Here is a 24,949-nt window from a genome sequence, read left to right on the forward strand (position 1 = left end):
GGGCGGGGGGGGGGGGGGGGGGAACTTGGCCGATGCTCCCTTGGTGGTAGGTCAGCGTGCATCGGGCAGGAGGACTCGGGCCGTGCCGCCTTCTCCTGGCATTCCCAACACAGGGGCCAGAGCCCGGCAGGGGCAGGCCAGCTAGACGGCTGGGGCTGGGGCTGGGGCTGGGACCCGCCCCTGAGTCCGGAATGCCCTGCCCGTCCAGGCCGTGCAACCATATTGTGATTTTGCGTTTCATCTTGGAGCCCGAGGGCGGCTAGTTCGTGAGAGCCGGAGACGAGGAACCAGCTGAACTTTTCCCTGGCGGGTCAGGGTCCAAGGGAGAAAGCGGGAAGCTTGCCTGAGGAAGGACGTGAACGATAATGCATTTGTTAAAACAGAGCGGGGGCAGAGGGAGCCTGTGGGAAGTCTGTCCTGGCAGCCCAGCCTCCCGTAAGCCTACGACTGCTGTAAACGTTAAAGTCCACGCTTTAAAAACATATACCAATATATCCATAAATGCCAACATTCTGCATCCCGCCTCCTGGTGTCCATCAGCCGCTGTGTGGACGAGGGGCGTGTTTTGGTGCCCAGACGGGAGGGAATCGACCCGCTTTCCCCTTCTGGGGCCGCACACTGCCCTCCCCTTCTCGAGGGCAGTTCAGGCTCAAAGCTCCTTGGTGCCCAGGGCGGGTTGTCTTGGAGCCTGGGAGCGGCTCCAAGGGCACATCTGGAACCCACCCGTCCCGTCTGGGCCGTCCAGCTGAGGCGCCCTCCCTGCTGGCGTCACGAGGGTCTGGGGCCGGGGCAGGTCCCTTCCTGGCTGCCCTTATCTGAGTAGGAGCCGTAATGATACCCTCCTGCCTACCACACTCTTGCGAGGGTGTGGCGCTTGGGGTCAGTGCGCCTCAGCCCTTCCGGAAGCATCAGCTGTGCCCGGACCACACTGGGCACCCCTCGGCCTCACCCACGCGTCTCCTTTCAGAATCTGGAGTCGACTTGATTGATCAGGGACTTGTGTCCAAAAAACCACTAGGAGGCAGATCCTAGGTTATAGTCATTGGATTTTTACAGCCACTGTTAATTAAAAACATCGTAACCATACAGAAAGGTAGAAGGACATAATAATAGTTATTTATTTATTATTTTTTTAATTGTCAATTTTTTAAGGTTTTTATTTATTTTTGAGACATACACACACACACACACACACACACACACACACACACACACACACACACAGTGTGAGTAGGGGAGAGGCAGAGAGAGAGGGAGACACAGAGTCCGAAGCAGGCTCCAGGCTCCGAGCTGTCAGCACGGAGCCCGACGCGGCGCTTGAACCCATGAACGGTGAGATTGCGACCTGAGCCAAAGTCTGATGCTTAACAGATGGAGCCACCCAGAGGCCCCAATTATTTATTTTGTAAATGTTTATTTATTTATTTTGTGTGTGCGTGTGTGTGTGTGTGTGAGAGAGAGAGAGAGAGAGAGAGGAAGTGGGGGAGGGGCAGGGGCAGGGAGAGAGGAGAGAGGGAGAGAATCCCACGCAGGCTTCGTGCTGTCCACGCAGAGCCCATCGTGGGGCTCCAGCTGACGAACGGTGAGATCATGACCGGAGCCGAAGCCAAGAGCCCGACGGTGAACCGACTGAGCCCCCGGGTGCCCCAAATATTGCATCAAAGCATAATCCGCTCGGTGTTCATTACTTAGGCCTTTTAAAAGAAAGTTTACTTACTTATTTCATAAAAACATTTGAAGATTTTGCCATACGTTCATATAGTTCCACTTTTCTGTATTTACGTGAGAGAATCAGGTAGGTCAGCCGAGTTCTGTCCCGTCCACACCGTGAGCTGTGGTCGCGCACGTGGTTACGTGTATCATTACAGCCACAGCCGTCTGCCGGCCTGACCGGGGCTGGATTGATGAAAGGGCTCGGGGAACCAGGGAAGGAGCTCGGGTGGCACCAACGGGTGTCAGGACGGAGAGGACAGACCTCGTTTATCCACAGACACGGCGGGGATGGGAACAGAGATGTTACTCGGGAGGCTGGTTCCACAGATGCCAAGATAACCTGGGTAGGTGGGCGATTCTTTCCCCTGGCCCTTCCGGCTGCTCTTCCCCGGCCCCCGCCCCCCTGCCCCCCTGCCCCCGGCCCCCCACTCCCTGCAGCCCAGAGCTCACGCCGACTGGCGGGCGATTCCAAACCATGCGTGTGGCAGCCTGGGTGCCCCCAGCATTTGGTGCCAATTCCTGCAGCCACGACGGTGACCCCGTGTGTCCACGTCTGTGCGTGGTCCCCGTGCAGCCCCCTGGGGGTCTCCCTGCCTTGAGGATGAGTGAATTTTATACATTTGAGTGAGGTAAACGTGGAATCACAAAATCCTGCTGACAGCTTGTCGCATATATAGGGTGCTTTGTGTTTTCTTCTTCTTATTTTTAATCTTTTTATTTTTTTAATTTTTTTTTAACGTTTATTTATTTTTGAGACAGAGAGAGACAGAGCATGAACGGGGGAGGGTCAGAGAGAGGGAGACACAGAATCTGAAGCAGGCTCCAGGCTCTGAGCAGTCAGCACAGAGCCCGACGCGGGGCTCGAACTCATGGACCGCGAGATCGTGACCTGAGCCGAAGTCGGACGCTTAACCGACTGAGCCACCCAGGCGCCCCGCCTTTTAATCTTTATTTTTGAGAGAGAGAGAGGACAGAGCGTGAGCAGGGGAGGGGCAGAGAAGGGGGAGACTCAGAATCTGCAGCAGGCTCCAGGCTCAGACTGTCAGCACAGAGCCCGACACAGGGCTTGAGCCCACAAACTGTGGGATCGTGACCTGAGCCAAAGTCGGACGCTTTAATTGACTGAGCCACCCCAGGCACCCCCGTTTTTCCTTGTTAATAGGCTCCCCGGGGGGGTGGGTGAGAGAAACACGTTCTGGGGGTCAGTGCACGTTACTGACCTGTGTTTTTATAGCCTCCCCAGAGGTCAGTGTGCCGAAATGCTTGCCCAGGGGTGGCGGGGGCAACCTTTCCTCCCCCAGTCCGGCACTGACTTCCCGAGCGAGGCTGGGCTCCGTGGCATTGCGGCTTTCGGAGCCTGCCCTGCCCACCTCACTGTGGGGTGAAGAACCCCCGTGGCCCCTCTGACCCCCACTGTGTTGCCGGATAAAATGCAGGACGCCCGGTTCCGTTTGAATGGCAGACGAACAAAGAACAAAGACGAACATAGTTTTCCGTGGCAGCGCGTCCCACGCGATGTTCGGGAAATACGTCCAGTAAAACGTATTTATTGTTGACCCGAAATGAAATGTGGCCGGGCGCCTTCTCTGCCACCCGGCCGTCCTCCCGGGAGTTAATAATTAAATGTTTTCCCAGGGCTTTGCCTTTCCCACGGGCCTGTCCGTCTTGTGGCTCAAGCCCCGTTTCAGGTCAGGACCTTGTGCTCAGGTCTGCGCCCCGAGCTCCTGGGCCGTCCTCCGAAGGACCAGGGCGCAGGCCTTTTCCTCTTCAGACCCGCCCAGTGGGGCCTCCTGCGCCCGCACTTTGGTGGCAGGCGCGTCCGTTCGCGGGTGTCACCCCGGGCCAGTGTGAGGCGCCCTTGTGCGGGGGCCGCGTGCGGAGGTCCGTGGGTCACAGGAGCCCCTTCCTCTTCTGGCCGTCGGTTCTGTTTCCGGAGTCAAGTTCGACTCTAGTTGTTGTGAGCACCGTCGAGTTCCGTCCCGCCTTCTTTAATTTTCTGGAAAGTAAACCCCCGCGGGCGTTGTGCGCATTTCCTGACGGCTCAGACCTGCGTGTCCCTGACGGTCACCGGCCCGGTGGGTCCAGCAGCAGACGTGTTGCGGGGCTGGTAAAGTGACCGCTAGGGACGCTGAGTTCCCCACGAGTGTCCTGGCCGAGCGTGTGCCCGAATCTGTCCCCCGTGAAACTGCCTGCCCGCCAGCCGCGGCCGAGCTCACCGTGCCGTCCGGCCACCTCGGGGCCTGTGCTTTGGCCCCTGTGCCCTCCTCTCCCTGTCCGCTGAGGGCCCACGGTGTCCCCACTGCTGAGGGGGGTGGCGGCGAATAAGCAGAGCCCCCATGCACACGGACGCTGAAGTGTCGCCCGAGCAAGGTGACCCTGGGGAGCAGCTCACATCGAGGCTGCGGAGGGCTTTCGAGGAAGGGAGCCAGGGCGGGCGTAGATTGGGAGCAGTGCCCTGGCCGCCACCTTAGGAAGCGGGGCTGGGATCCTGCATGAGCCCCCCGCGGAAGTAACTCGGCCCTTGAACCGTCTCAGACGGGCGTGCACTGCGCCCGCTTCTGCTGGGGGCTGTCTGCCTGCCCGTCTTGCGGATGCTGACCCTCGAGGCCCGACCGCGAGCCCCTGGGGCCAGCGCCCATCCTTCGTGGGGAGAGCTGGTGGGCCCGGTGGGCCTGGGACGGCCCCCTTCGCTTCCACCTGGGCCTGGCTTCCCATAAGCCTGACGGCGTCCCTGCCCATCAGACAGGGATGCCCTGCTGTCCTGTGAGTGGGAGGCCACCTTCGCCGTGTCCTCTCTGTGTCTCTTGGTCCCTGCAGGGTCCGGAAGCAGCACAGGCACGCGGTGAGGAGGGGATGACGTAGTTCTTTATCGGACCCCCGTCAGGGCAGGAAGCGGCCCCCCCCCGGGAGCCCCGAGTGACGGACGGACCCGTCGGCTGTGTCCGCTCTGACTGCCGAGGCTGCGAACGCCGCGCCTCTCCGCTGTCCCTCACCCCCGGGAAAAGGCAGGTTTGTGTCTGTGCCCCTGTGGCCCCGCTGAGCTCTTTTAGGTGCGGCCGCGGTCCCCTGGGGAGCTGCCGAGACCGCGTCCCGACCGATCCACCCAGAAATTCTGGTGCTTCTCTTGTTCTGAATCTCCTCCGGGTGACTTCTCCGCAGCCGGGACGAAGAGCGGCTTTTCTCGAGGAAACACGTCGCCGGAACCTGGGACATAGTTGCAAGTGGTGATGTGTGTGCAACTATTACGACGTCTTTACAAGCGAACGTTTATGTTACTTATTATAACGTTACGATTACTCGCACGCGATGCGGAAATAACTACGTCATCGGATGATTTCCGCACCCTAGTTGTGACTATTCTGAATCACAGAGGCCGTGCGTAGGGTATTCTGCGCAGTTACGTTAGGCTCTTCTTTCTTGCCTGGGGAGATGGTGATTGCATTTTGGCCGGGCTGGAGCCAGGGACACCCAGGTCCTGTCCCCGGCCACAGCCCTCTTGCCTCTGACCAGATTTTGCAGTCCTCTGGATGGGGGAACGGGAAGCTCAAATCACAGAGACGTCTGGCAGTGACCACAGAAAAGACCCATCGGTTCTGACGTTTTAATTCGGAATCACACTGGCGTCAACTTTGGGGATTTTAACCGAAAACCAAGGATCCTCCTGGGTGATTGGGGCGATCGTTTCACTGGCCCGGTGACCCTCTGCGGGTGGTCTAGGGAACAGATGACTCTGGTCGGACTCTCTCTTGCACTCGTGGTGCGAGGGCCGGGAGGTAACTGCCACCAACCAGGAGAGCCCGGAGAGCCCCCTGGGGCCCACGCCGCCGTCCCCAGCATCGCCTGAGCCTCCCGGTGGTCACCACAAACCAGAAATCTGGCTTCTCATATGAAATCCTTAGGTTTGCAAACATTTAAAGCCCCGTGCGGGTCAAACAAAACAGGGTCTGTTGGCCACGCGATGGTGGCCCCTTCCCCAAGGACGGTGCAGACCCGCTGGGCAGTAAGGAGCCCCTGACCCTGGTCACGGCCTCTCCATTCCCCTGGCGAGGGGGTGCATTTCTGGAGGGGCTCCTTTGCTTTCTTGGGCCTCCTGTGTACCTGGGTGTCTGGTGACCCCGGGAAAGTCTTGGGGGGGGCGCCCCTGGTGGCCGCCTGCGCCCCAGGACTGACGCCACGGGCAGAGCAGTGGAAACTTCCACAGGGTGTTTGCTGTCGTTAAACGAACTCTGGAAGTAAACAGTGCGAGCCGGTTTTCCCACGATGAACACAGAGCTGGCCCTGGGTGATCTGTGCCCCACCTGGGGCTTTCCTGAGCCTCCCGGGGTCACGAAACACGAGCGCGGGGGCCACGCACCCCAGCACCTGCCGGGCCTGGAGCCTGGGCCAGATGGCAGGCGTGCTGCTCTGTCCCCCTCCCTCCTGCAAACGGCTGGGTATTTGGTGTGGGGTCCTCATGTGTGTGGGGGGGCCCTTCAGACTCACAGCTGTGCCCTCCGCGGGAAGACGCCAGGACTTAACCAGGCCGTCCCTGAACGGTCAGGGTGGCCTACGTCCCTGGGTGCTCAGGACAGCCCCGGTTTTGCAGGGAACAACCTGCCCACGTTCCGTGTGCACAGGGACTTGACCTCCTTCACAGAGTTCACGTACAAGTGGTGTTGGCTGCTTTGGCGCGGCACCCCTGGGGTCCCCCCGGCTTTTGTCCTCACCTCTCCGGAGCCCTGCCCACAGAGATGGGGGCATCATTCGGCAGCCTGCTCCCAGAATTACGTCTACAGCCTTCTCTGCCCTTCAGCGGCCGTGGTCCGAGGGCCAGTCGGCGCCCCGACCCGGTCTTTGCCGGGGAGCCTCTGCTTGGTGGCACAAAGGCTGTACTTCCAGCTGCCACAGACTTTTGGGGGCCCCCGGGTCTCCCCGCATCAGCCTGCTCATGACTTCAGCTCCGCCAGAGTCCTGGGTGCAGAGACGATCTCCCCTGTGAGCCTGGCCTTGCCTTTCTGTTCTGTTCTGTTTTTGCAGTTACCTATCGTTGCTCTGTGTTTGAAGCAGAGGGGTTATTACACATGAACTTGGTACCTTTGTGACCCGCCCGAGCCTGCGTTTCTTCCTCTCCTGCTGCTCTGTCCTCATAGAAAGACAAAAGGGAGTTTTTCTTCCTTACCTTGGGAGGCTTCCAGCTGCCCCCGGGGCTCCTCGGCTAGTCCCCGTGAGCTTTGGTCCTGGCCTCCGCTAGTTAGGGCTCCTTCCGCGTGCCGGGTTTCCCAGCTCTGGGCAGAGCCCGTGGGCCCCCACGCGGGTCCTGGCCGCCTCCTGGCCCGGGGTTCCGGAGAGCACTGGGGGTGCCGAGTTCTCCCCGCCTTCGGAGGTCTGTGCATCCCTCAACGGTGGCCCGGCCGCCCGTGCAGGGCCGTGAACCCGGGACGCCGGCCTCCGCGAGCGCTGGGGTTTGCCTGCCCTTTTCACGTTGCCTCCTTGTTCTCCTTCTCCCCGCTCCTTACAGACGCAGGGCAGCCATGCCGCGTAGCCCGACGTCCAGCGAGGACGAGATGGCCCAGAGCTTCTCCGACTACTCCGTGGGGTCGGAGTCGGACAGCTCCAAAGAAGAAACCATCTATGACACCATCCGGGCCACGGCGGAGAAGCCCAGCGCCCCCAGGATGGAGGAGAGCCAGGGCCACGCGGTGGTGATCCGCATCCTCATCCAGGACCTGCAGCAGACGGTAGGCCCCGTTGCTCGTTTCGGTCAACGCCAAGCGTGCCTGCGGGCGGCCTCTGCACGGCCCGTCCTGGTGGCGCCCCACACGGCGTGTGCCTGCTCCACCCTCCCTCCTCCCCACCAGCTGCCTTCGCCTGCACGCTGGCACCTCGGTGCCCTGGCTGAGCACCTGCTGTGTGCCGGGGGGCGGGGGAGCCCAGGCCTCGAGGGCACGGGGACCGGCCTTGCCGGGGACATGCGCACAGCGGACGCGTGGGCAGGCGGGGCCTCCGGCACCCGAGGGGGCCCTGCCTCTTCCTCCGCTCAGTGGGGCACGGCCCCCGGTGTCCCGTGCTCCTTCTCACTTGCCAGGCTGTGCAAGCTCTGTCCGGCCTGCCCCTCCCTGCACCGCCCACTGCCCATTCCCAGTTGTCCCTCAGGGTCTGGGCCCCATACCTGGGGCGGCCCCGGTAGCCCTCGGGGCTTCTCGTTGGCCCCGGCCCCGGCGCGTGCCCTGCCTTGCGCTCGTTTGGTTCCCCTGGGTCCTTGCTGGTGGGCCTGCCTGTGTGGCCGCTGCCTGGAGGGTCGGCTCGTGGGGACACGGGCGGGGCTGGGGCTGTCGGAGCCGCTGTGTGAGGCGCTGGTGCCGTGGGGAGGCGGAATATGTCACCCGAGACCGTGAGCACCCCCGGGTGCGGGGTGTGGGGTGTGGGGTGCGGGGGACCCGTCAGGCTGGGCCAGGCGGAGTCTGGGGCACACGGTGACAGCAAGAGAGGCAGTCAGAGGCTGGCAGACCCACGGCCAGGCCGAGCAGGGGCACCCAGTGGTGGCAGTTCTCTTGTGTCCGTGCGTCAGGTGACCTGGTCTCTGAGCACAGCCCTTTCTCCCCTGGGCTCCCCTTTGGGGTGGGACTCAGGGGGCACCTGGGTGAGATGTGGGTCATCTCACGCTCTCTGTTTTCCTCACCTCTGTCGGTCGTGTGCGGGTGTGGACCCTGCGCGCTTCAGGTTGGAGGCAGTGGGAGCAGCGGGTGGTGTGGACGGCCTGCAGGGTTCTCGGGGGGGGGGGGGGGTGGGCCCGGAGCTCTGCGTCCACCCTTTGTGCTAAAGAGCAGAGTCCCCGGGCAGAGGCCGCGGTGGGGAGGGGGTCCTCTCAGGATCAGAGGAAGTGGCCGGTGTCCCCCGCTTTGCGCAGGTCAGGCCCCCGCCTCCCGGCACCGTGGGGTCTGCTATGTTGCCTCAGTACCTCGGAGCGCGGGGTCTCCGCTTGTCTGGGGGGAGCAGCCCCGGCAGGACACTGTCCCGTCCAGAGCGAGGCCTGGGGGTGCTGGGGTGCATCCTGCGGACCTGTCGCCCACGAGCGGGGTCAGCCAGATGCCGCACCCTCCGGAAGATGCTCCAGAGCAGATCCCGCAGGCCGCGGGCCGCCCGGCAACACGGGTGTGGCTTTCAGGAGGGCAGGACGGCGTTGAGGCGTTCTGTCTTCTGCGTCGTTTACCATCTCTTACAAAACTTACTCCTTATAAAGACGTCAGGTGTTGGGAAAGCACAGACACCAGCCCCAGAGTGGCTGCAGCGAGCCTTGGGTCACATCCTGCATGCGCCTCTCCAGAAGGTGACAGGTGACGGGGTCTGTGCGTACGGACGGAAGCGGGTCGGGGAACACGGGCCGCTGGCAAACCAACGTCGCGTGGTTTTATGTTAACATAAGAGGAGAAAAAGACAGTGAAGGAAATGCTGAACTCGAGCGATTCCTGGGCTGGAGGAGACTCTTTCCGAATCAATCCGTAAACGTAAACAGTTACGAAACGCTGGAAGGCTGGAGGGTTCGTTGTTGTCCCTGATCACGGCTTTCCCCTCCTTTTCTCCTCCCATAAGGAACTTGGCACGCTCTCATCTCGCTGGGGTAAATTAAGCTAATTGGAGCGATAAACAGACCTCCAGACATCAGGTGCTTAACACGGAGACGCTGGACTTCTTTCTCTCAAACCAGCCCGCTGGACCGACGGGGACGAGGACACAGACATTCTACTCCACACAGTCTCCAGGGACCCAGACCCCTTCCGCTCGGTGGCCGGGCTGCCCCGGGGCTCTGGAGCCCTCCCCGGGTCCCCTGACCTGCCCAGAGGGTGAGGGCGTAGAGAACTGGGGCACGTCACTTCCCCGACCGTCCCGGTTCCTCGGAGGCTGCATTTGACTGCACGGGAGGCTGGGAAACGGAGTTTGGCTCTGAGCCTAGGAAGGAAGAGGTCGGTGTTGTGACAAACGGGGAGCTGGTTGTACAGGTGTGCACACGCACACACATGCGCACATGTGCACACACGCACACTCATGCACACACAAGTACACACGTACAGGCACACATACACTCATGCACACACACACGTACAGGCACACACATGCACACTCATGTACACGTGCACACACACGGACACACGCACAGGTACATGTTCACACGTATGCACATGTGCACACACCCACATGCACACACGCCCACTCATGCAGCCGTGCACACATGTGCACACGCACACACAAGTACACATGTACAGGCACACATATGCTCACGCACAAGCACATGCACACACACGTACAGGCACACACATGCACACTCATGTACACGTGCACACACATGCACACACACACAGGCACATGTTCACACATATGCACATGTGTACACACCCACACACGCCCACTCATGCAGCCGTGCACACATGTGCACACTCACGCATACATAAGTACACATGTACACGCACACATACACTCATGCACACGCACACACACACACGTACAGGCACATGCACGTATGTGCACACGCACAGGTACATGTTCACACATATGCACATGTGCACACACCCACACGCACACACGCCCACTCATGCAGCCGTGCACACTCATGCACACGTAAGGCACACATGTACAGGCACACATGCATGCACACGCACACACGTGCGCACAGCCACACATGTAAGGCACACGCACAGGCACACACATGCACACTCATGTACACGTGCACACACACGCACCCACACGTGCACTCATACACACGCACCCACACGTGCACTCATACACACACATGCACACGCAGGCACACGTACAGGCGCATGCACACACGCACGCACACGCACCCCCCTCTGCTCCCCCGCCTCCCGAGTCTCGTGGGTGCAGACCTGTCTGCTCACTGTCACCATCCATCCCGCCGTCCCGCTTCAGAGCTCAGGAGCCTCCTGGTCTGGTCTGGCTTCCAGGGGGAGCACCAGCCAGCTGTTTCTGTTTGTAGTTCTGTTTATTTTATTCTCCTCTTAACTGGAGGGACGTAACCGTCCAGTGGTGCCTTTCAGGAAGCGTTCCTGTGGCACTGCTTCCTCGGTGGCCGTGCTGTCGGTCTGCGGCAGTCCTGGGCTCTAACGTCGCCTCGAAGCAGCGAGTCCCGAGGTGCTGCTGTAGGGGGCGCTGGCTTCCTGCAGGCCTGCGGTCCCCACGTTTGCGTCCACAGGTCCGTACGTAGCCTTGCTCACGTGTATTCGTGTGTAAAGACGTTTTGTTGAAGACACGCCCTTGACTCATGAACCCTGAACACCGACAGTGCCACCGCTCACGCCTGGACGGAGCTCGTGCCACAGGGGAGAAGCACACGGTGCACCTGGCCGTCCTGTGCTTAGACCGCGTGGCGCCATCTCTGCACTGTGCCTCCGACCGTGGGGAACCGCAAGGTCACCAGCAAGAGCCCAAAAACGGGCCCTGAGTAGAGCCCAGAAGGACTCTGGTGTGCAGGACGCAGGATGAGCTGAATGAACCAAAAAGCCTGTCGCCGTCTCGCTCTACGTTGCCCGGAGCGTGCAGATCGGACGCCACAAACGCTTGGCCGCTCCGTAAGTGGTCCCGGAAGAGCCACGGATGCTGACTGGGGGACACAGACGAACGTTAGCGAGCGGGCAGACTCCCAAATGTGGAATCCGCGAATGAGGAGAATCGACTGTGCGTGTGTCCCCGTGGTTTTCGTGTCGATTTCTCCGTGCGCCGTCGGAGGCAGGACTCCTTCCCACCTCACCCCACGGCTTTGGGGACGTCGCTCGGCTGCGTCCCGTCGGTGACCTGAGTTTTTCCTTCTTTAACCGGCTCCCTAACGAAGTGGCCTCGGTTCCCGTACGGGAAGCGTCTGGTGCCGGCCGTTCTGTTTCTCCCGGAAAAGCTTCCCACCTGCAGATTCTGTTTGCCCCTCGTTTCTGGGAGGTTTTCCTACACGCCGTCTGTGTTTCCGCGTTGCCGGTTGGGCTCTGTGTTTCTTGGACGGCAACCGCCGTCACCTGGGTGTCTCCGTCTGTCTTCTCTCTGACGGCCTTCATCGCTGGTGCCTGCTTGTCCTCTGCGATTCTCTCGGGTCCTCCTTTATGGTGTTTCCACTTGGACCCACTCTGTTCTGCGATCCCTGACTGAATGTGGTTGTGTGATTTTGGACTTCCGTTTGATTTCGCAGCCCTGCGTGGGCCCATCTGGAAAGCTATTCTTCTCAGCTCTTGGTGTTTTTACGAGGTTTTCTGGCTTCTTCTTTCCCTCTTGTAGGTCTTCCTTCTTTTAATTGGGGCGCGCTCACTCTGGATGAATGCGTGTCTGATTCCCGCGTGCCTTCCCGCCTACTTTCCTTGTCTCCTCTGTGGCAGGTCTTTGCTGTCTCCGGGCTGCTCTGCCTGGCGTGTCCACTTTGGCAGAAACTTGCTGTCTTTCTGGTGTTCTGGTTGCGTGTGGGTGAACCGTCCTCAGCTCCCTCCCATCCTGATGCCCAATGTCCTGCAGACGCATTCCCTCGGGGGAAAACCCTGGGTCCCGTAACGGCACCGTGGGCCAGTGTATTAAGGTCTTTTTGTTTTCCCGTCACGATGCTGCTCATTAAATTTGTGTGCACAATTTTGTCCTGTCCTTTTTTCGTTATTACTGAAATTTTAGTTAGTTGACCTACAGCACAATGTTGGTCTCAGGAGCAGAATTCAGTGACTCGCCCCTTATGTGCAACACCCAGTGCTCAGCGCACGTGCCCTCTTAACGCCCCTCCCCCGTCTAGCCCACCCCTCCCCCCCCACCTCCCTCCACCAACCCTCAGTTTGTTCTCTGTCATGAAGAGTCTCTTGCGGTTTGTTCCCTTTTCTTCTCTCACTCCCTGCCCTCCTGTTCCTCTGTTTTGTTTCTTCAATTCCGCGTATGAGTGAAATGCTACGGTACTTGTCTTTCTTGGGTCGGTTATTTCGCTTAGCGTAAGAAACTCTCGTTCCGTCCACGTGGTGGCAAATGGCGGCATTTCCCTCTTTTTTATAGCCAAGTAATATTCTACTGTGTGTATAAACCACATCTTTATTCATTCATCAGTCTGTGGACACTGGGGCTCTTTCCATCCTTTGGCTGTTGTCGATAGTGCTGCTGTAAACACCGGGGTGCCTGTGCCCCTTCGAAACAGCACACGGTTTCCCGTGGATAAATACCTAGTAGTGCGATTGCTGGGTCATAGGGTAGTTCTATTTCTAATTTTGTGAGGACCCTCCACACTGTTTTCCAGAGCGGCTGCACCAGTTTGCATTCCCACCAGCAGTGCAAAAGAGACCCTCTCTCTCCGCGTCCTCGCCAACATCTGTCGTTGCCTGAGTTGCTCATGTGAGCCATTCTGACAGGTGGCAGGTGGTATCTCACTGTGGTTTTGATTTGCATTTCCCAGATGATGAGTGACGTGGAGCATGTTTTCGTGTGTCGGTCGGCCATCTGGAGGTCTTCTTTGGAGAAGTGTCTACTCATGTCTTCTAACCATTTCTTCACTGGATTGTTTTTGGGGTGTTGAGTTTGATAGATTCTTTATTGATTTTGGATACTGACCCTTTATCTGAGATGTTGTTTGCAGGGGCACCTGGGTGGCTCAGTCGGTTAAGCATCTGACTTCGGCTCAGGTCATGATCTCATGGTCTGTGGGTTCGAGCCCCACATCGGGCTCTGTGCGGACAGCTCGGAGCCTGGAGCCTGATTCGGATTCTGTGTCTCCCTCTCGCTCTGCCCCTCCCCCGCTTGTGCTCTATCTCTCTCTGTCTCTCAAAAATAGACCTTAAAAAAAGATATGTCATTGGCCAATATCTTCTCCCATTCCGTCGGTTGCCTTTTAGTTTTGTTGAGTGTTTCCTTCGGTGTGCAGAAGCTTTTTTATCTTGATGAAGCCCCAACAGTTCGCATGATATGTGTTACTTCAGTTAGTTTGTGTAACAACCTGACATGGGCAGTGTTGTTGACGTACTTACTACACACACAAAGTGAGCACAGTGTGTAACCAGCATGGGACGAAGTGACGGGACATCACCCGTGCCCCAAGGCCCCGTGACGCCCTCCTGGTCCCAGTCGACAGGTGAGTAGCAGGTGGCCTGGGACACAATGGCCTGCAGCCTCCAAACCTGCCAGAAGCTGGTGTTGGCTGTGGCCAGCGGACGGCCTTGCAGAAGGCACGGCACGGGGTCGGGTGCGTCTGAGACGCTCGGGGTCACATCCCCCACCGTCCGCCCGTGTTTTGGGGCACAGCACCAAAGGTCTCGAGCCGGGGCTGTGCAGGCTGGCCATGCAGCCGGGACCAGGCGACAGCAAATGCCCTTTAAACCTCTGTTACCTCGATCGGTCTCCTTGGTCAAAGCTGGCAGTGTCAATACCCGGGAGGCCGTCACTGGTGGCAACGGAGAGGGAGTCCATTGTGCTGTCATGGCTGTTGAGACGCTCCACGGATAGTGAGCAAGGGTGTGGGACATTGAAGAGGTCAACACAACGCCGGGTCAGGCGGACACAGGGTAGTGGGAGCCTGCCTGGAAGCCCGAGTCCCGCCTCTGCCTGCCATGACCTCTTCCTGGCGGGTGGCGTGGGGGACTTCTGCCCCCCGCCACCCCTCCCCCCACCCCAGGATTCTGACCGCTCTGCCAGTAGCTTCGGGAACCCGTCAAGAATTACCGATGGAGAGACACCTACCCTCCAGGCCCGCAGTTACAAAGGTCCGCCAGGGTTCGGTCTCTACTCCCAAGAGTATGATTGTTTCCGGAACCTTCTAAAGATCACCTGTCTTCACTTTGTTCTCGGCAAACAAAGCCCCTGGAGGCTGAGCGCACAACTCCCACGGGTGTGAGCTCCCGCAACAAAGCAGCCATTGTTCCCTCGTGCAGACCGTGCCAGGCCGGGTCCTGCGCAGGGGACGTGAGCCGGACCCTGGAATCCTGCCCGGCGGAGCCGTGCGAGTTGCCGTGGCCAGTTTGTCACCCCTGTGCCTGCCCACCCGAGGGGAGGTGGTGTCTCCAGGAGCTGTGAGGCTGTCCCTCTTCCGTCCCAGGGGCGTCTGGACCTGTCTCTTCTCCCAGAGTGACTGTGGTCCTAGGTCTCCCCCCCACAGTGGGATGATGTTCCCCGCCTCTGAGCGGGAGCCCCCGGCAGGGCTCACCTGCCTTCAGGAGCCCCTCCCCAGGCCCCCTGGAGCGAGGTACACAGTCCAGGTGGGCCTGGGGTGCGGTGACCCGGGTCCCTTTGCTCCAGGCCGCCGCACACGCACGGGGGGCTCACTGTGGGCCCCAAGGCTACACCCGTCAGCAAACCCGCCCTTTTAAGCCAGCGGCATGTGCCCCAAACAGCACAAACTCCAGCCCTTCTGTGATTTATAGTTTTGGGGAAGGTGGGTTTGGAAGCGGGAGCAGAGCTGGCCCCGAGCGCACGGCGGTCCGGTTTCTGCCGCGCACCGAGTGGCCCGTCACGAGGAGGAGCTCGGGGCCGGGCCGTGTCGCGCTTTCCTCGGGTGCGCCCAGCGCCACCTCGGGGTTTGGCCCCGAGTCACTCCGTGGAGGCTGCCAGCCCACGTGTCCGTCACCGCCGCCCGTCTGAACGGGTCCACGGAGGCGCAGGGACTGGCCGCCTCCTGGCAGAAGCTGCGGGAAAGCGCGTCTCTCCTTTTCTGCTTCGTAGATGCTTCCATTTATTACGTAAGTGTGCCCGGGGGTTGGGGATCCCCCTGCCTGGCTCTCCGCAGCACTCTGGCCCTGAGTGGATCAGCTCTGTCAAGACTTGTCTCCCATCCAAACCAGATTCCTTTGCTGGGAATCCTTCCCCTCCCCTAGACATTCCCACCTTCTACTTAACTCTCACACGAAGCTCGGGAGTCCCAGGGCTCACTCCATGCCCTTCCCACACTCAGGGCCTCACTTACCACGTCTGAGTGACGGATGGCCACAGCCACGGCCGCACCTCCAGCTCTGACCTCTGTCCCGGGGGCCGGAGTGCACCCCCCGACACCTGCTCAGCTGAAAGGTCACACTGCCTAGAAGGGGTGCCGGGACCCTCCCTTCCTCTCTCTCCAACCCCCCACGCCTGGTCCCACTGCCGTTCCCCCTCTCAGCTAGTGGTTAGCTTTGAAAAAACAACTTTATTAAGGTACAATTTATTTAAAAAAAAAATTTTTTTTAACGTTTATTTTTGGGACAGAGAGAGACAGAGCATGAACGGGGGAGGGGCAGAGAGAGAGGGAGACACAGAATCGGAAGCAGGCTCCAGGCTCTGAGCCGTCAGCCCAGAGCCTGACGCGGGGCTCGAACTCACGGACCGCGAGATCGTGACCTGAGCTGAAGTCGGACGCTCAACCGACTGAGCCACCCAGGCGCCCCTATTAAGGTACAATTTATAAGCCGTAAGAGGCACTCCTCTTAAGGATACCCACACAGGGACGTTCAGGGAATTTGCTGAGTCGTGCAGCCGTCACCACCCTCTGCGTCGGGGATCTTCCCATTCACCGCCTGCCCGCAGCTCGTCCTCGCCCACGTCCAGCCCCTGCGTCCGCTACCCTGCCTCGTGTCTTTGTGGTCGCCCTGTTGTGGGCATTCGGTGTTCATGGGGTCATGCAGGATGCAGATTCCGTGTCTGGTTTCTTTCACGCAGCGGAAGAGATTTGAGGCTCATCCACCTTGTCTCCTTTCTACTGGCAAGGAGCATTCCGTCGATGGATGGGCCACACCTTGCTGTCCACGTTTTGGCCGTGAACGTCTGATTCTGTCATCCGAGCCAGCACGCAGGGGTTCATCCCCGCCGGACGCCTTACCAGTCCAATGCCGGGTCCTGTCCTGAGCCCTCTGGGTCCCTTGGACCCCGGCTATCCTGTCCACCTCCGTCACCCTGCCGTCTGTATCCCCGCCTTTCCCCCCGGCCCAGGAGAGCCCACCCAGCAGGAGACGCTCGTAGCGTAAACACAGTTCCACCGCGTCCTGTCGGTCTCCCCCAGGAGCTCTTAGGGTTTCAAGGATGAGGATCAAATGCTTACCCGGTGCACCTCCCCGGCCCCCACCGATCCTCCATGAGGTGGCCCTGTGGCCCTTGCTTCCCCTGCGCCCCCAGCACAGTTGTGATTCCACAGGTACATGCTCGCGTGACTCCTTGGCCAGCGTCTCTCTCCACCGGGGCTCCCGGTCTGTCTTGTGCGTCCTTGTGCCCCAGCGACTGGTGCGGCTGAATGAACACTGTCACTGAGAGAGTGAATGACGTCATCTGAACCCTCGTCTCCGACCAGTGGAGGAGGGGACATCTGAGCAGAGCTGCTGTGGAAGGCTCGGTGCAGAGCGCATGACCTCGTTAATATTTGAGAAGGGGGATCTTGGCTTCTCTGGGTTGTGGGGTCCACGAGGAAGGAAGGAAGCAGAAGCAGGTAGGAGGCTCCTGCAAGAAGCCAGGGGGGCGTTGATGAAGGCGGAGACCCGCGGACAGGTTCCTGATGACAAAGTCGGTGGGATCGGAGGAGGTATGACTCTTGCAGGAGAGTGTGGTCTGGCCTTCCGAACGGTCCTTAATTGTGACGTATGTCAACAAGTTTTAAAATGTGATGCCTTTGGGGCGCCTGGGTGGCTCAGCCGGTTAAGCTTCCGACTTCGGCTCAGGTCACGATCTCACGGTCCGTGAGTTCGAGCCCCGCGTCCGGCTCTGGGCTGATGGCTCAGAGCCTGGAGCCTGCTTCCGATTCTGTGTCTCCCTCTCTCTCTGCCCCTCCCCCATTCATGCTGTCTCTCTCTGTCTCAAAAATAAATAAACGTTAAAAAAAAAATTAAAAAAAAAATAAAAATAAAATGTGATGCCTGTGTTTCGATAGTCTCTCAGTAAAGGGGAGAAACAATATCTTGTAAAAATTGAGCTGGAATTCACCTTCTATACAGTTTGCCCATGAGAAGCATACGGTTCAACGGATTTTAGGCAATTCCCAGATGAATGTACCTGTTGCCGCAGTTAATCTTGGAACATTCTCATCACCCCGGAAGGAAACCCTCTGCCCCTCAGCAGTCAGCCCCCCTCCCCGTGCCGCGCAGCCCCTGGCAACCACTCATCTGCTTTCCATCCTCTGGATTTGCCTCTTCTGCACATTCCCTCTCAGTGGAATCCCCCACTGTGTGGACTGGGGGACAGACCCGTGGTTTCCTTAGCTGTCTGCTTCTCCTGTGGGAGGCAAGCCCAGCATCCCTCAAGTCTGCCCCTGAGACCAGTGCTTACCACATTGGTGCCTTGAAAGCCACCATTAAATGGCCTCGCGTGTCATCGAGTAGCCCAGGCAACACGGAGGTGAAAAACTCTTGCATCCAAAAATGTGTCAGTCTTTCAGGCCGCCATTTTGATTCCGGATCTTCCTGTCTTGGAATGTATTCTTTCCTGCCCGCTCGTTTGCTGACCGAAAGGAAATTTGTTTGGGATGGTAGAGTTCATTAGAAAATCAGTTGTACCTGACCCGGGCTTGAGCACATTTTCTGCCCTGAAAGAAAAGTCAGGAGGATTCAGGGGGCCGATGGAGACGATGGTGATAATGTTCTTCCTTCAAGAATTTTCACACTATGCAGTGTGGCCCAGGGCTGACTCCCATCTCCGCCAAGGAGACCCCCAAGAGGCAGAGAGATACCTTAGGTCTTTGTATGATCCTGTTTGTTTTTTTTTTAATATACAGAAAACTGAAAATACAGGACAATACAAAGAATGATATCATAAATACCATTGTATCTATCTATTATGAGTCATTGACAGTGGTGAGCATTTTGTCACTTTTTTATCCTAGGATTAAAATGTTTGGCCCGATAAGGTCAGAGTCACCCTTAGTCCTCACACCCAGCCCCCTCTCCTCGGCAGAAGCACTGTCTTAAATTCAGTGTGAATCCCTCTTGCTCGCTGCCTGTGTGTATCAGTGATCGCTGTATAGTGTTGCGTCGTGTAAAAAAGAACATATGTACCCGGCATCATACTGGGCATGTCATTCGTAACTTACTTTTTCCATCTGGCAGGTATGTTTTTGAGATTTGGCTTTTATATTATCCATCCATCAGTTATCCATTTATCCTTCCATCTCACCCTCCCTCTATCCCTGCCTCCCCCATCCATCCACCCCCCCATCCAACTACCCATCCCTCCCTCCCTCCCTTTACCCACCCACCCATCTCTCCATCTCTCAGTCTGTCTCTCCCTCCCTTTTTCATTACAGAAACAGATGGTCTGGATCTTTGATCTCTTCTTTGAGAGACCCTCCTGTGTCCTTTGTAGTCCCCATTTGGATCACTTTTGGGGGACGTGGAAGGCGTGACTCTGGTTTTCTTGGTGGTTTCATTCATTGGTTGCTAAGGCCAAAGAGAGCCCCCGCCCTTGCCCGGCCACCGACTTCCCTCTGCCTCCATTTTCTCTGTGATGGCGGTGATGATCACCGACCTCCCTGTCCTTAAATGGAGTGGTTTACAGTTTACAGTTTTAATCAGGGAACTGGTGGGTTGTAAGTGGTTTAAAGCACGGCCAGGGCTCCAAGAGGAGGCCTTGATCATGGCAGGGCAGCTTGCTGAAGGCTGAGAGGGGCTTTACTTCCATTTCCATCATTAAAAAGACAAACAAAAATAAGACAACCCTCTTTAACCAGCATCGGTTTTGTGTTGTAAGGACTCCATGCTACCGCTCCTGTTAGGTAGTAGGGTAATGTTTTATACGTGAGAGGTCAGCCTGGCTTGCCGGGGTCTCCGTAGCCCGTGTGACAAATGTCTGAGTTGCTGCGCCCTTCTGCTTAAGCTTTTCTCTCTGAGAAAGTACTGTTTGGGGAAGTGACTTTGGTCTGGAATGGTTACACATTCTGCAAAAAAAACCCTTGGCAAATCCCACATTGTGTTGGGAACGCTGTGGTTCCAAAGGCCACGCTGGTGAAGATTAGGACGTCTCCTCCTCCCCCGGAGTCCCAGGCTGATAAGAGTTACCCAGAAGGTGGCCGTGCCAGGGCCGAACCGTCAATATTTAATTTCCTGCGTCAGATCCAAGAGCGAGGCGCTTTTCCAGCACCTTCTGTGGTCGGATCTCTGTGACTCGTCCTGCTGGGTCTGAGTCCTGCCTGCCCATTTTTGACCTTTCTCTTCCCACACCTCCTCCCTGGATGGACGGGGGCTCGTTCCCCACAGTGTCCGTGTGGCATCCACCGCCACCTCCCCGGCCCCTGCCCGTCTCCCGTCCACGTCACACCCCTGCCGGGGCAGCCCTCCTGGCCCATGGCTCCGTGTGCTGCCCGGACCCGGTGGGTCCGGCTCTGCCTCCGGGCCCGTGAGTTACAGCTGCACCTCTTACAGCCGTGCGGCTCTGGGAGCCGTTCTGAGTTTTCCCTGTTCCCCTCTGGACTCAGGAGCACTCGTCCCGACCTCCGGAGCCCGTGAGAAGACGTGTCAGCAGTTGCAACCATGTGGTCCCAACCCCAAACGTCCTGTCCCCCACTCCACTTCCGGGGGCCGCCTGACGATGGCCATCAGGAGAGAAGAATTAACTCCCTTCCCTGGAGACGTGGGCCACGCCCAGATTCTGAGCGGCGCCTCTCCGTTTACCGTCACCTTGACAATGGCGGAGGACCACCAGTTCGCCCCTTAAAAATCAGCCCCAGCCCGCGGTTCGCCCGTCGCTTCGACCGAGCACCAGGTGGTAGTTAGGCTTTTACCATTTGAAAGGACTTATTCCGATTCGAAAAACGAATCCACGGCCACTTTATCCTTTATTAGCGTTCAGACATCCAGAAGCACCCTCATGACTCCTGGCCTTCCTTCAGCATCCACGCACGAGGCTGTCCTCAGTCAAGGTCACCCAGCATTTCCTTTTCCCTCGGAATCCCTCATTTTAATCTTCATGCCTTAGCCGTGAGGGCGCTTGCCTGTTTGTCGCCACAGGTTCCAGCCCGAGAGGTCTTTGTGCACAGCAGGGAGCAGTGTTTCCTTTGGAAACTGCCCCGTCCCGGTTTGGGTTGCCTTGGCGTTGGCTGTATTTCGGAGGTGGGCAAATCTGCGGATGGCACGTGAACAGCCGTTATTAAAGGCGCGAACATGCCTGAGTGTCCCTTGAAATGGCCCCTGGCAAGTTCTGTGTGTTATGGCTCTCTTATTTCTTTATTTTTAACTTTCCTTTAATGTTTATTTTTGAGAGGGTGGGGAGGGGCGGAGGGAGAAGGAGACACAGAATCCGAAGCAGGCTCCGGGCTCTGAGCTGTCAGCACAGAGCCCCACGCGGGGCTCGAACCCATGAACTACAAGATCATGACCTGAGCTGAAAGCTAGATGCTTGACTGACTGAGCCACCCAGGCTCCCCTATTATGGCTCTTTTAAACTGCATCTTAAAGGGACTGATAATGACCTAAAGTGTGGCCCGGAGGAAGTCTTAAATTGTGAAATGCACTTCTTTGCAACGCGTGATGTGCTCAGAAGCCTGCATTTCTTCCAGAATATCCTGAGTTCTTGCTGGATGCTGTCTGCAGGTGCTCCAAGAGCTGGGCTATTTATCCTCCCTCGGGTCTGTGTGTCCAGCTCTGGGTCCCCACAGGGTGATCCAGGGAGTGTCCCCTTGGCTTCACGACCCCCGAGTGCTTTGGCATCCTCGTTGTTTTTTTAACTCTTCCGGGTGGAAGTCAAGAGTGCGGTGGATTGAAGTGTCTTCTGGAAAACATGAACGAACAGACGTGCTGCATGTAGTGGACCGAAGGTATCTGTGCCCTCCGACCTTGCCGTGTCGATGGTTCTTTACTTGACCTCCAGACCGGCCACTCTCTCAGTGTTTATTTTATGCAGTGTGATATTTGCCGTTCTTTCAAGCTTTGTCTACCCCCTTCCCGACCTTTGTAAGACCTCACACAACGATGACTGCCATCATCCCCCTTGTCCGGGACCCAGATCAGATGTGGAGAACGGTGTACTCTTTTCCATGAAATTCTCTTACCGTGTTATTGCAAGTCAAAACAAGAGATGTCCACTTGGGCGTTGGTGGGCACATGACGCCAGAGCACAAGGGTTTTGATCCTTCACGGATTGTGTGAGTTAGTCGACACCCCAGACGTGGCCCACCCAGGCCTGTGGTCCTTAGTGTGAGGCAGAGACTTGGTCATGGTCACAGAGTTATGTGCTGAGTTGTCCCCCCACCCCCATCCCTCTGCAGAAGTTCTAACTCCTGGCATCTTTGAATGTGAGTATATTTGGAGGTGGGGTCTTTAAAGAGATGATTCATGTAAAATGAGGTCATAGGAGTGGGACCTAATCCAGTAGGAACCGTGTTTTAAAAAGGAGATCAGGACACGGACGCACACAGCGGGACGACCCCCCTGAGGACACAGGGGTAGGAGCCGTCCACACGCAAGGAGAGAGGCCTCGGGAGGACCTGGCCTTGCCCACGCCTGGGCCTTGGACACCAGCCTCCAGGACTGGGGGACAGTGAATGTGTGTGATTTAAGCCCCCATCTGTGGCGTTTTGTCACGACAGCCCTAGGAACCTATACACCCAGCATACGTGGCAGACAGACTGGGTGTCTGCCTCTGTCTGTGTCCAAGTCCGTGTTCTTCCCCTTGTGTCCTGGTATTCTCGGTTGTGAGCCTGACATCTTGCAGAACGGCTACGACTCATGCTGACCAAGCAGGAGAGTAGGCGGCTCTCACTCTCTTCACTTTAGACTTGAGTTTGGCCGTGAGCTTTACCAGTGGAAGGGTGGAGTTTCATACCGTCAACCACCCAGCCGACCACAGCTGTACTGCTCACAATTCTGCAAACACGGGTGCAGGTCTGCCCTCTCTGGATCTTTGCCGTATCTTAACGAGATAATGTGTTCCCGGTGTCCTGGGTGCAGAGCGAGCCCGTGGTCACAGCAGCTCCCGGCATCCATCCGCACTGTGGTCAAGACCAGACCCTACTCTGTGTTGGGCTATGTCACCCAGGAGCATTCCATTTCTGGAGGCTTGTGTTCAGTGCGGTTCGCTTCCATCAGTATTTACGGAGCTTCAGGTGTGGATGTGCCAAGAAATAGACACACGGCCTTGTTCCCACGGAGCAGCTCATAGTCTGGAGTAGGGAGGAACACTAATCAGCGGGGTGGGGGGGCCCGTGCACAGGATTGAGGGGGGACATCTCAGAAGAAGATGTGGATGGTTTCCCTGTGTTCGAATGTGCCTCTCTCCACTGAGTCAAGGCCTCTTGGGGCTCAGAAGACCTGATGCTGGCCCCAGGAAACCCTAGGAGCTTCTGGGACGGACCCCTGAACTGAGGCTGATGTCGGTCACCGAGTCCTGCTCTCCCTGTTAGATTTCGCAGTTCTCTGCCCTGTCAGCCCCACCTCCCTTCCCAAGCTACCACGAATGCTCTGCTCATCAGGCCTGAGGGAGAAGCCGCTGTGATTTGGGTCTTGGGGATGTCATTACATCCTCTTGCAGTTTTTTGGTATCTTAAGCCATGCGGCCCAGCCCAGACACTCTGGGAGGTTTCCAGGTGGCTCTGGACGTCTCGGCATTTGGGGTGTTGCACCAGGAGATCAAAGAGTGACGGTTACTGAAATGTCGTGAGGCAAAGTACATGCAGGATGGAGAGGCTGTGACCACAGGCTGGACAAGAGGGAGCAGCGGTCGGCCGAGTAGCTTGGCTGTGGTCCACTGTGGTCCGTGGGCAGTCAGATCAGCTCCCTGGGTTCTGTTCGGGACATTTGGTGGTCACCTCAACTTGGAGGGACGCTACAGAGGGTGAGTCCTGGGCCCTGTTGGGAGAGTGAGTATGATTTCAGCTGGCAGGCGGGGCAGGGAAGGGACGGTCAGCTGGAGGTGCAGGTGCACAGGGCACATACACGACCTGGCGTGCCAGGTAACCCCTCTCCTTCCATGCGTGGTGGGTGCTACCTACGTGCTCACACGCGGCTCCAGGAAAGCCCACCGTGCGGCCAGCTCAGAAGACACCAGACACGTCCCGCTGCCTTTCCTCACTTACCCCTCCTCAACCCCCGTCCTTCCCCAGCAGCCCATCAGACACAGCCCTGCTGCGAGGGCAGTCCTGGCGTGGGTCGTCCAGTCAATGAATGACAGCTGGGAGCCACGAAAACCACAGTGAGAAAACCAGCCCTAGGCCATATTGGAGGCAGTGAGAGACTCCACTCTCAGACAGGATGGAGAAGCTGAACATAAGTGCTCAGATGAGCCCCCCGTGGATGCCCCAAGGGAGGAATAAGTAAGCTGTCTGGGAGGGTACGCACACCATGGACAGTGCCCGGGAACAAAAAGCCACGGGAGGGTTGGGGATGGGAATTTCAGGTCAAGGGCTCAGCACAGGATCAGCAGGGGACAAATCTGGGGGGGAGTGATGAGTCTGGCAGACGGAGCACGAAGACGGTTTCTACCTGAAGTGACCTTTCCTCACCCCACTCTTACCATGTGATGCCTGATGAGGTGTTGAGAAAGATTGGTACCTGATTCCCGTCACCCTATAGCCCTGGGAGATGGGTACGCTTCATAATCTGTTACAGGTATTCTCAGGGTGAGCGATTTGCCAGAGGACTCATATAGCACAGGGGGTATTGCCAAGATAGCCTGGGTGTCAGGAATCCTAGGGCCCAGCTACTGCCATTCAAGGGTGGCTTAAGGGAACGCCTTTATTCCTCCGGCTTCTGTCTTCTGCATAAAGGATCGCGTACCAGCCCTGGGAAGGGCATGGGTGGGAGGACACGAGGTGACTGAGATGCGGGTCTTGCGCCTTAAGGAGCTCAGAGCCTGGAGATGACAATGATGGTGGTGGTGGTCATGTTGATGGTGACGTTGAGACCGTAGTGGTCGACATTGATTGAATCCTAACACATAGGAACTGTGTAACCACACTTCCCTTCACCACAACCACGAGTGAGCAGAATTATCGTGATTATTGTCGTAGATATAATTACGTGTAATCACATACTCGTATGTAATGAAAACGATCTGTACGACACGCTTACATGTAACAAATACGATGGTTACTGGTGATATAAAAACCATCACCATCATTATTATTCCCATTTCCCAGAAAACGAAGCTGAGTCTCAGATTCTCAAGTTCTAGGGCAAAGGACAACACATAGGAGATTCTGAATCCTTTCTTTCAAAGGGAGAACGTCTAGCCTCTGAGGTCCCAATAGCTTTGCAAAATAGAGCGACAAAGTGCTGGGACACTGGTGCTGGGGGAGACGGTGAAACACGGCTGCGAGGAAGCGTGTTCTCCTTCCACCTGACGGCCGGGCCTTGGGCCGCACGCACAAAAG

General features: G+C 57.7%; 1 protein-coding gene across 1 annotated transcript in view; it reads left to right on the forward strand.

Annotated features, from left to right (window-relative positions):
• Positions 1-24,949, forward strand: part of SHANK2 (SH3 and multiple ankyrin repeat domains 2) — a 493,595-nt gene that overhangs the window by 61,297 nt on the left and 407,349 nt on the right. Inside the window, exon 3 of the mRNA XM_081790210.1 lies at positions 7,211-7,430. Coding sequence (XP_081646336.1) covers positions 7,224-7,430 — 207 coding nt within the window. The 5' untranslated portion in view covers positions 7,211-7,223. The remainder of the gene's footprint in view (positions 1-7,210; positions 7,431-24,949) is intronic.

Source organism: Panthera onca, chromosome D1 (assembly GCF_046562875.1).
Source record: "Panthera onca isolate mPanOnc1 chromosome D1, mPanOnc1 haplotype 2, whole genome shotgun sequence".
Lineage (NCBI taxonomy): Eukaryota > Metazoa > Chordata > Mammalia > Carnivora > Felidae > Panthera > Panthera onca.